Here is a 12204-nt window from a genome sequence, read left to right as displayed (position 1 = left end):
TTCAGTGATCTCTTGGTTATTTAGTAACGTATTGTTTAGCCTCCATGTGTTTGTGTTTGTTACGTTTTTTCCCCTGTAATTGATTTCTAATCTTATAGCGTTGTGGTCAGAAAAGATGCTTGATATGATTTCAATTTTCTTAAATTTACTGAGGCTTGATTTGTGACCCAAGATGTGATCTATCCTGGAGAATGTTCCATGCACACTTGAGAAGAAAGTGTAATCTGCTGTTTTTGGATGGAATGTCCTATAAATATCAATTAAATCTCTCTGGTCTATTGTGTCATTTAAAGCTTCTGTTTCCTTATTTATTTTCATTTTGGATGATCTGTCCATTGGTGTAAGTGAGGTGTTAAAGTCCCCCACTATTATTGTGTTACTGTCCATTTCCTCTTTTATAGCTGTTAGCGGTTGCCTTATGTATTGAGGTGCTCCTATGTTGGGTGCATATATATTTATAATTGTTATATCTTCTTCTTGGATTGATCCCTTGATCATTATGTAGTGTCCTTCCTTGTCTCTTGTAACATTCTTTGTTTTAAAGTCTATTTTATCTGATATGAGTATTGCTACTCCAGCTTTCTTTTGACTTCCATTTGCATGGAATATCTTTTTCCATCCCCTCACTTTCAGTCTGTATGTGTCCCTACGTCTGAAGTGGGTCTCTTGTAGACAGCATATAGATGGGTCTTGTCTTTGTATCCATTCAGCAAGCTTGTGTCTTTTGGTTGGAGCATTCAATCCATTCACGTTTAAGGTAATTATTGATATCTATGTTCCTATGACCATTTTCTTAATTGTTTTGGGTTTGTTTTTGTAGGTCCTTTTCTTCTCTTGTGTTTCCCACTTAGAGAAGTTCCTTTAGCATTTGTTGTAGAGCTGGTTTGGTGGTGCTGAATTCTCTTAGCTTTTGCTTGTCTGTAAAGCTTTTGATTTCTCCATCAAATCTGAATGAGATCCTTGCCGGGTAGAGTAATCTTGGTTGTAGGTTCTTCCCTTTCATCACTTTAAGTATATCACGCCACTCCCTTCCTGCTTGTAGAGTTTCTGCTGAGAAATCAGCTGTTAACCTTATGGGAGTTCCCTTGTATGTTATTTGGCGTTTTTCCCTTGCTGCTTTCAATAATTTTTCCTTGTCTTTAATTTTTGCCACTTTGATTACTATGTGTCTTGGCATGTTTCTCCTTGGGTTTATCCTGTATGGGACTCACTGTGCTTCCTGGACTTGGGTGGCTATTTCCTTTCCCATGTTAGGGAAGTTTTCAATTATAATCTCTTCAAATATTTTCTCTGGTCCTTCCTCTCTCTCTTCTCCTTCTGGGACCCCTCTAATGCGAATGTTGTTGCGTTTAATGTTGTCCCAGAGGTCTCTTAGGCTGTCTTCATTTCTTTTCATTCTTTTTTCTTTAGTCTGTTCCACAGCAGTGAATTCCACCATTCTGTCTTCCAGGTCACTTATCCGTTCTTCTGCCTCAGTTATTCTGCTATTGATTCCTTCTAGTGTAGTTTTCATTTCAGTTATTGTATTGCTCATCTCGGTTTGTTTGTTCTTTAATTCTTCTAGGTCTTTGTGAAACATTTCTTGCATCTTCTCGATCTTTGCCTCCATCCTTTTTCCGAGGTCCTGGATCATCTTCACTATCATTATTCTGAATTCTTTTTCTGGAAGGTTGCCTGTCTCCACTTCATTGAGTTGTTTTTCTGGGGTTTTAGCTTGCGCCTTCATCTGGTACATAGCCCTCTGCCTTTTCATCTTTTCTATCTTTCTGTGAATGTGGTTTTTGTTCCACAGTCTGCAGGATTGTAGTTCTTCTTGCTTCCGCCTTTTTAAGACTTATAATAACTTTAAATGGAGTATAACTTTTTGTGACAGTGGACAAACCACCTATCCTTTCTGTGCTTCAGTTTCCTTATCTTTTCTCTGAATTCCTCTGTTTCTGAGCGTCTGAAGACCTCATGAGTCGGAGACTGTGGTTCCCATGAACCCTCCATTTGGTTCTTTTAAAATAATTTCTATCTCTTACTGATATTTTTTATTTGATGAATCATTGTTATCATAGTTTCCTTTAAAGATGGTTTCTTTTAGTTCTTTGAACATATTTATAATAGCTGCTTTGAAGTCTGTGTTGCCTGAATCTAAAATCTAGGCTCACTTAGAGATAATTTTTATTGAAACTATCCCTTGCCCCATTGTATGGGTCAAACTTTTCTGGTTTTTTTTTTTTTTTTTTGCATATATTATAATTTTTGTTGAAATTTGGATGTTGTTGATAATATATTCTGCATTCTGATTCCTTTTCCTCCAGAGTTGGAGGTGGTTGCTCTGTTTGTTAAGCGGCTTGCATGGGCTAATTCTGTGGAGTCTGTTTCTCTCATAGTGTGTAGCTAGCTGCTCATGTCTCTGCTCAGTTCTTTTTTTCTTGTTTTTATTTTTAAGCATGACTTTCTGATAGTTGCCCTTGAGTCAGCATATCTTAGTGGTCAGCTTATGATTAGTCAGAAGTTGTGTTTAAACTCCTTGAAACGATGAGGCCCCCACCCTTTGTCAGTGGTCCTGGTGAGACTTGGGAAATGCATGCAAAATTGAGGCAGTTTACAAGTCTGCCCTGGCTTTTGCTTTCTGTATTTGCAAGGCTCACATTCATCCAGGGATGAATAGCTCTCTAGGACCCACTCATCTCTCTCCTGCATGTTTACAGTCTTGAGCATACACACAGCAGGAAAATGTAGATTCTTACAAGACGCACTTTGATTGTCTCATTCCCTGATTCTCCCTGTTATATTTCTGGTTGGTCTGCTGATCTGTTGCTTGCCCTAACTGGTATTACAAACCAGACTAGCTGTGATATTGGCCTAGACTAGGGTAAGGCAAGTGAGATGCCTAGGGCACAAACATTTAAGGAGGCACTTACTCTTGGAGTCCTACAAGCATGGGGTTGGCACTTGTGTCACTTAGCTTTCATAAATTTTGTGTCCTAGGTGCCTTGCTTGCCTCACCCTAGTCCTGGCCCTGCTACTCATATTTCTCGCTAGTGTATATTTGTCGTAACCTGGTTTCTGTCCTAGATAGTCTTCATTTATTCAACTTTTTGAGCACCTGCTCTGTACTGTACATTGGGTCTCAAGACACCACTTCTTTTACCCAGATGCTTTCTTTGTTTACACTTTCTCAAGTCTAGTGCTTTTCCTACATTCCTCCTCATTCCTACTCTTTTGTACCATGTGGCACTATTAACCAGTACTGCCTGTTCATCCTAATCTTAGCCCAACTTTTCAGAACGTACAGCTATTTCCATGGCAAGACACCCTCTCTAGGAGCCAGTGGGCAGTTGGGCAGTGTATCATTGGCCCTCGCTCTGAAAGCTGGTGAGGATTAGCTGGTGACTTGTGCTTTTAGTGTGTCAGGGTAGGAGTGTCCAGGATTTCTGCAGGGTTAATGCGCCTTCCCAACTACATCACTTGGAAGGGAAGGTTGCTTGCTTGTTTGTCTTCTGCTTAGCATCTTGTATTCTTGGAATCTTTCCATCTGCTTCCAGTGCTTTGATACCCAAAGGCAGACTTTGACTCTCTGCTCGGCTGGTCTGGCTTATTCTTGCTGACTTTGTTTCCTGGTTTTCCGTTCTTTGCTGATTTGTTTTTAGCATGGTTTCCCTGAATGACCCTGCTTTGCTTGGTGTTCTCACTGCTTGCTCATGAAAACAAACTCATCCAGTCATTTAAGGAGTGATTATTGAGCACCTATTCTATCCTAGGTACTGTGGGAGCCAGTGGGATTATAGTGATGATCTCAGCCAAACATTCCTTATCTTCCTGAGCTAGACAGAAAAGTTAGGTGTAAATCACACCAACCGAGATATTTGCTGTGAAAAAAAGTTACAAATGCAGCTGACCTAGGACATTTGAGTTGAGATCTCTGTACCTCCATCTCACTTGACTGGCCAGTAACTCCCCTTAATTTTGAACTCTTGCCTGCATCAAGACTTGATATGAAGTACCCCATTTTCAATTCTGGCTCTTATTTTTGGATTGTCTTTCTCCTGCTTGCAGCTTGCTCCAACCCCTTGCCCCACCCAAGGCTGCCATTATTTGTTTTCTTAGTAGTTGGTGCAAACCCTGATCAGGAACCTGTTTTCCTTTGGAAGTCATTGTCTCCCTTGTTTTCTTAGCATCAGGCTCTATTGGTTTTTTCCCCTATATCTTTATTAGCTTCTTTATTATGTTTTCTACTTCTTCTTCCTCTTTGCAAAAAAAGTTGCCCTAACCCAGATTTTGTCCTAGGCCCTCTTCTGCATCACCTTACCCCTTTTTGGCAATCTCTTCCATTCTAGAAAACTTTGGGTTACCGTCTTTATGCAAATGGCTGGCTAATTCATCTCTCTAAGTTATGCTCCAATTTTCAAGTTCTTGATGTAGAAGTATGTAGTTCCACGTGTAGAGGCATATATATATAGAGGTATGTATTGCCATGTAGAGGTATATAATACCCCAAGTAGAATTCACCATCTTCTCTAATTTAGTGATGTTATCATCTCCCAGTCTCCTTACTTGAAATCTCACACAATTGCCACCTCCTTGCTCTCCTTCAGATATACCTGGTTGCCAAGTGGTGCCAGTTTTCCTATGTAATACCATGTTAATGGCCTGTTCATTTCGGTGTCTGCAGCTGCAACTCTAGTTCAGGCCTTCCCTTCCCTTCACACAGTCTGTTCTGGTTCTTTCCTGAGGTGCAGCTGCTGCCAGTCTTTCTCAACTCCAGATGACTCCGAATGTGCTCTGCCAGGTTAATTTTCCTGAAACACAACTTTGGTCTGTTGTTCTTCTCTTCCGCTCTTTCGTGCTTCAGAAATTCCCTACTGCCTTTGAGAAACGGGGCTGGTTTTCTAGACCTTCCAACTTGTTTTATTTTCCTTGCCACTGCCTCCCTTCACATAGGCTGGACTCCATCCAAATGGAATTAACGTGGCAAGAACCTGCCTGTGTTTTTCTGTTTGTGTGTCTATATTTTTTTTTCCTTTTGCCAGCAGTATGCTTTTCTCACATTCTCAGTTCTTAACATCTTTCCTGAAGCTCTCTTGGATTTCCTGATCTGGAGATACTCTCTTCCATCATATGTACATTACCCATACTTAAAAAAAAAGTGCTTATCACTCCCCAACTTATATTAGTTGTTATTTTAATATGAGTTCTATAAGTCTAATTAACTTTTGTATCCCTCACTATGCCTAGTGTATAGTATCTTGCAGAAATAGTTGTTGAATTAAGGAGTGGATGAATGCATTTCTGAGTGAAACCAGCAGATGGTCTGGACTCCTCTGTGTGCCTTTTCCACTACCTTGTTGTTTATCTAAGACCATCTGTTTCTCTCTCTTCTTGAAACTTCTTGACTTTATCTCTGAATCTCTTCACGTATCACTGAGTGGCTTGTTACTCTGTCTCTGTTGCTTCTCCTCTCCTGAGTTAGTATTAATTTCAATTTAAAGAAAAATTACATCATTTTGGTGAAGGATGTGTGTGGGAAGTTTAGAGGAAAGGGTTTTAGTGTTCAGAATGACATCTTGATCCATTTTATGGGAAAGCAGGCTGCCCATCCGGATTTTGAGAATTTGCAAGTATAAGCTTGAATCCTGGGCCTGTGGCCAGCAGAGAGTAGAAAGTAGATGCAGTGATGACATGTTCAGTGTCCAGGTCGAAGGCCAGGGGGCCAGCTGCAGGGCCCCACATTCCAGTCCGCTGAGCCAGGCAGCTGCCTTGTATTCCTTAGGAGCAGCTGCCGGAGCTTCTGGTCAGATGACTGGTTTGAAGGGATGGCAGGTAAGAGTAGGGAAGTAGATGTCTAACTACAGTATTCCCATTTTTTGAAAGCTAGTGAATCATCTGCAGTTCCATGCATAGTTTTGGACATCTGGTTGTGGCAGTGAATTAGGTTATGTTTATATTGATGAATTCTAAGGAATTGATTTATTTGATTTTGTAGAAGAACGTCATTTGTCTAAGGTTAAACTTAGTAAATGCCACATCTCTTGAGCCCTAGTTTAGTACCTATTTCATTATAGCCTTTAGATTCTAGATCTTTATACCATTTTTCAAAACCATATTCCCTCCTGCTCTTGTACATTCCACTAGCTGAATAGAACCTCAGAACTCCTTAATTTCTACCTCATTGCCCTATTTGTGGAGATTTTTAGTTGAAGGGGCCCAAACAAGCAGGCTGGTGATACCCATGAGGTTGAAGACCTTGAAAAGCAACTCAGGACAGATGGTGTGCTTGACTAAGTGCCTAGGAGAAAGTGACGCCAGGACCCAGGAGGGACACCACATTGCCTTTGCCGTCGAGGTCCTAAATTTCCGAGAGCACAGAGGAGGCTTCAGGTTAACGGTTCTTTAGTCACCCATCTCTCTTTGGTTTCAGCTAGTGACAACTGAGCTGATCAAGGCCAGAAGAACTCTGTGAGCTGAGCAGTGGAGGCCCTCCTGGATCTAGAGAGAAGAGGTGACCTTGGAACCAGTAATGAGCCATCCTGACTACCGACTGAACCTCCGGCCCCTGGGGACCCCCAGAGGTAGCAAAAGGAAAATGGAATCTGCTCTAGCAACTGGAGACCTGAACTAAAGTGGAATGGAGGTGCAGGGCGGGTCTTAGGACTGAGGGAGACTGTAATTCTTCCGGTGACCTGTTAAATATTCTCCCGTGTTATTTACTTTAGAATTGTGTGGTTTCTTGCTGTCTTAATTTATTGTTATATTGAGTACAGCTGTTTAATCTCCTCTAGAAAAGTGATGATCTTTTAGTAATTCCTATTTTTAAAAGTTTGTGTCTATAACCAGCAAAGCATACTGAACCCATTATTTGGGTTCTGTTCCATGTATATTGTGGTGCTGATTTAAAATTCAGGTCTCAAATCTGTGTACATTTTATTCATGTTTCCTTACCAATTTTTCCTCTTTATGACTATTTGAAATCATTATCAGGGAATTTTATTATGTTTTCGTCTTTCTAAATAAGAAAAAAAAGGTGAAATATCTCCAGTTTTGGAGATAGAGAGACGTTTGAGTAGAGTTGATTGATGCCTCATGTTTCTAGGCGCGTCCTCTTTGGCTGGCCCATGTGGTGCTGGTGCTTCACCAGGCGACAAAAAGTCAAAGAGCAAGACCATACGAGGGAAGAAAAAAAGCATATTTGAAACCTACCTGTCCAAGGAGGATGTTTCAGAAGGCTTGAAGAGAGGAACACTTATTGAGGTGCTTAAAATATACTAGAAGGCTATTCCTTGAATATGTGGAATCAGAAGTAATCGATTACTCATTGAAACTGTTTATTTTTCTCTGCTGTGTGCTTTGAGAGAAATGATGACATAACAGGCCCAGGGCTTCCTACTTCTTAGACCTACAGTATAACTAGAGGTGATAAGTGCCACCAGACCGTGACAAAGTGCTCTGAGATTTGAGAGAAGGGAGCTGTTACTTCCAGTTAGGGTTGTCTAGGAGTGCTTTATTAGAAGGGATATATTAGAGCCAGGCCATGGATTGGTGCAGTTTGAATAAGTGGAGAGAAAGAGCTTTACAAGGGGACCAGTGTGAACTGCTAAGAGAGAAGTGGGATATAGCGTGTGGCTATAAGAAACATTGATAGGTCAGTTTGCCTGGAGCACATGGATGCTGACTGACAGAGAATAAGCTTGAAAAGGAAACAGTAAACAGCAGCAGACAATATTTGTTGAGTGCTTTATAGTTTACAAAATATTTTTACAAGCTAATTCAGCAGTTTGGCTCAGCAAACGTTCAACTATCCACTGTGAGCCAGGAACAGTTTATATAGTTAGGAGCACACAGCGTGGTTGCTCCCGAGATGAAGGTGGATGAGACTGACTTTCTGTACCTTGAGCCTGCAGCCCAGTAGTGGAGCAGGCAGTCATGTGAACAGATGATTTGAGGATAAAGGGTAAGTGCTCAGATAAAAGTGTGACCACTTATTGGAGAATGTTGGGGGAAACCGGGAAACTGTAGGAGGTGACACCGGCGGTGAATATTGAAAGATGACTCATTTGGGTCTATTAAGTGAGTGTTATGTGTGTGAGGGAAGGGAGGTCTGGAAAGGTAGTGACACTAATGAAGACACTAACTGTGAAACAATACGGAGTGAGGCAGCTTAGGTCCCTTTAGGCGTGAAATCTGAGGCGGGTAGTAGGCAATGAGATCGAGAGGGAGGCGAGGCCACGTATTCTTTGAATTAGTCTGTTTTATAATTCTTAGTTTAGTATAGAAACATTGCCATGTGTTACCTGGCTTGCTTGAAGATGTTGACTGTGTTCCATTTTCTCTCAGTCCAAGTGTCCAGCTTCTATATTTGTGTTTGGGGCTGGAGATCCAGCTAATTAACAGATACTGTCATCTTCTCTTCCTTTTTATCACCTTTTGTATTTACCTGTGGTCAAGTGAACATGTGCTTAATATGGACTCTTGAATGAAAATTTGTTTTTAACAGATTAATTAGTTGCTGGCTCTGATTTCAGAGGTACAGTTGGTTTTTTTTTTTTTTAAAGCTTCCCTTGATTTCTTTGATAAGGTCTCTCTTAGGAAAGTTAAAGCTTCAGTTGGACATTTGTTCATTCATTAATCCATTCATTTGCTGTTTATCGTTCAGCACACATACTGAACTCCATTTTATCTGCAAGTTTCTTGGCCCTCATCTTGTTCTGTGTATGAGGACCTGTTGTGCTTTTCCCATTCTCATCTGCTGCCGTTCTCTTCCAGGTACACTCTGCTCAGTTCACCCTGATCTTCGAAACTTTGCTAGTAAAAGCTCTGCTCTTTGATTCCTCTGTGACTTTGTACACACTGTTCCTGGTGTTAGGAATGCTTTCTCCCACTATCTTCATGTAATTGTGTGTGACCTTACCTAAATGTTACCCCCTTTATGAAGCCTCACTTTAATTCTCCAAGCGGAATTGGCCATTACCACTTTCCTGAAGCCGACTTTTTTGTTTACCCTTTATTCTAAACTTATTATCATTTCTTGGAATTTATATTTTCTCAGATAGACTGTTCACTTCCTTGTGGGCATGGTCATGTTTTATTCCCACAAATTAGCCCAATGACTGGCATTTGATTGATGCTTAATACATTTATATTGAACAAATCTTTATTTACTGACTGAATAAAGGATCAAGGTACTGTCTTTGAAGAAGAGAGAGAGGATCCTCTGTTGTTATGACTTGGAAGAAAAATTGTTTATAAAATTTACAGAGATAGGCTCAGGGAACTATTCTGCAATGGTATTATTTTTGCTCCCTCGTATTAATTTTTGCTTTTGAAGCAACTCTTTGCTAATGTTAAAACAAAAAGCTGATCAATATAACAACTCTCATTCCCAGGAGTTTGTAAGTGATTCCTCCTGGCCTGTGACATCATGAGACTCTGCAGCCAGAGCCTCCCCCCACAGATGAGAACAGTTGTTCTTTGCAGATGGGAAAAGGAATGGGTTCCAGATATGAGGTCACCGTGTGAAATATACAACACTGTAAATAAGATTTTCATAGGCAGAGAAACAGAGTCCATCTGTGCTGGCCTTAATGGGTAAGGTAAAAAGCTAGTCAAGAAAAGAAGTTTGAATGCTGTTGGAGAAAATTAAACTTATTAAATATATATGTTAGGTGTAAGCATTTGTTAGCTTTTGTATACAAACTAAGTGTATTGTGACATCCTTTTTCTTTCCCCATCCAAAGAAACTTTTATTGAAAGATAAGAGATGTTTTTATTTTTTAACTTTTATTTACTTATTTTTTTAACAGATCTTTATTGGAGTATAATTGCTTCACAATACTGTGTTAGTTTCTATTGCACAACAAAGCAGATCAGCCATATGCATACACGTGTCCCCATATCCCTTCCCTCTTGAGCCTCCCTCCCATCCTCACTATCTCACCCCTCTAGGTCATCGCAGAGCACCGAGCCGATCTCCCTGTGCTATGCTGCTGCTTCCCACCAGCCAACTATTTTACATTCGGTAGTGTATATATGTCAATGCTACTCTCACTTCGCCCCAGCTTCCCTATCCCACCCCATGTCCTCAAGTCCATTCTCTATGTCTACCTCTCTATTCCTGCCCTGCAACTAGGTTCATCAGTACCATTTTTTTTTTTTTTTTAGATTCCATTATATATGCGTTAGCATACGGTATTTGTTTTTCTCTTTCTGACTTGCTTCACTCTGTATGACAGACTCTAGGTCCATCCACCTCACTACAAATAACTCAGTTTCGTTTCTTTTTATGGCTGAGTAATAGTCCATCGTATATATGTGCCACATCTTCTTTATCCATTCATCTGTCGATGGACATTTAGGTTGGTTCTGTGTCCTGGCTATTGTAAATAGTGCTGCAGTGAACATTGTGGAACATGACTCTTTGAATTATGGTTTTCTCAGGGTATATGCCCATTAGTGGGATTGCTGGGTCATATGGTAGTTCTATTTTTAGTTTTTTAGGGAACCTCCATACTGTTTTCCATAGTGGTTGTGTCAATTTACATTTCCACCAACAGTGCAGGAGGATTCCCTTTTCACCACACCCTCTCCAGCATTTATTGTTTCTAGATTTTTTGATAATGGCCATTCTGACTGGTGTGAGGTGATACCTCATTGTAGTTTTGATTTGCATTTCTTTAATAATTAGTGATGTTGAGCATATTTTCATGTGCCTCTTGGCCATCTGTATGTCTTCCTTGGTGAAATGTCTGTTTAGGTCTTCTGCCCATTTTTTGATTGGATTGTTTGTTTTTTGGATATTGAGCTGCATGAGCTGTTTGTATATTTTGGAGATTAATCCTTTGTCTGTTGTTTCATTTGCAAATATTTTCTCCCATTCTGAGGATTGTCTTTTTGTCTTGTTTATGGTTTCCTTTGCTGTGCAAAAGCTTTTAAGTTTAATTAAGTCCCATTTGTTTATTTTTGTTTTTATTTCCGTTACTCTAGGAGGTGGATCAAAAAAGATCTTGCTGTGGTTTATGTCAAAGAGTGTTCTTCCTATGTTTTCCTCTAAGAGTTTTATAGTGTCTGGTCTTACATTTAAGTCTTTAATCCATTTGGAGTTTATGTTTGTGTATGGTGTTAGGTAGTGTTCTAATTTCATTCTTCTACATGTAGCTGTCCAGTTTCTCCAGCACCACTTATTGAGGAGGCTGTCTTTCCTCCATTATATGTTCTTGCCTCCTTTGTCATAAATTAGGTGCCCATATGTGCGTGTGTTTATTTCTGGGCATTCTGTCCTGTACCATTGATCTATATTTCTGTTTTTGTGCCAGTACCATATTGTCTTGATTACTGTAGCTTTGTGGCATAGTTTGAAGTTGGGGAGCCTGATTCCTCCAGCTCTGTTTTTCTTTCTCAGGTTTGCTTTGGCTATTTGGGGTCTTTTGTGTTTCCGTACGAATTGTAAAATTTTTTGTTCTAATTCTGTGAAGAATGCCATTGGTAGTTTGATAGGGATTGCATTGGATCTGTAGATTGCTTTGGGCAGTATAGTCATTTTCACAATATTGATTCTTCCAATTCAAGAGCATGGTATATTTCTCCATCTGCTTATGTCATCTTTGATTTCTTTCATCATTGTTTTATAGTCTTCTGAGTACAAGTCTTTTGCCTCTTTAGGCAGGTTTATTCCTATGTATTTTATTCTTTTTGTTGCAGTGGTAAATGGGAGTGTTTCCTTAATTTCTCTTTCTGATTTTTTGTTGTTGGTGTACAGGAATGCCAGAGATTTCATTTTGTATCCTGCAACCTTACCAAATTCATTGATTAGTTCTAGTAGTTTCCTGGTGGCATCTTTAGGATTTTCTATGTATAGTATCATGTCATCTACAAACAGTGACAGTTTTACTTCTTCTTTTCCAATTTGTATTCTTTTTATTTCTTTTTCTTCTCTGATTGCTGTGGCTAGGACTTCCAAAACTATGTTGAATAATAGTGGTGAGAGTGGGCAACCTTGTCTTGTTCCTGATCTTAGTGGAAATGGTTTCAGTTTTTCACCATTGAGGACAATGTTGGCTGTGGGTTTGTCATATATGGCCTTTATTATGTTGAGGTAGGTTCCCTCTATGCCCATTTTCCGGAGAGTTTTTATCATAAATGGGTGTTGAATTTTGTCAAAAGTTTTTTCTGCATCTGTTGAGATGATCATATGGTTTTTATTCCTTAATTTGTTAATGTGGT

General features: G+C 39.8%; 1 protein-coding gene across 6 annotated transcripts in view; it reads left to right on the top strand.

The window, feature by feature from the left end:
• The window catches only part of DIS3L2 (DIS3 like 3'-5' exoribonuclease 2), a 389397-nt gene that overhangs the window by 55046 nt on the left and 322147 nt on the right, over window positions 1-12204 (top strand). For all 6 annotated transcript variants that reach the window (XR_011074112.1, XM_068544210.1, XM_068544211.1 and 3 more), the window contains exons 2-3: window positions 6410-6560; window positions 7082-7239. Coding sequence is in view for 5 of the 6 variants with exons in the window: in XM_068544210.1 (XP_068400311.1) it covers window positions 6509-6560; window positions 7082-7239 (210 nt within the window). In the remaining variant the exon portion in view is untranslated. The remainder of the gene's footprint in view (window positions 1-6409; window positions 6561-7081; window positions 7240-12204) is intronic.

This window comes from Eschrichtius robustus, chromosome 5 (genome assembly GCF_028021215.1).
Source record: "Eschrichtius robustus isolate mEscRob2 chromosome 5, mEscRob2.pri, whole genome shotgun sequence".
Lineage (NCBI taxonomy): Eukaryota > Metazoa > Chordata > Mammalia > Artiodactyla > Eschrichtiidae > Eschrichtius > Eschrichtius robustus.
This window is presented reverse-complemented; position numbering and strand designations above follow the sequence as displayed.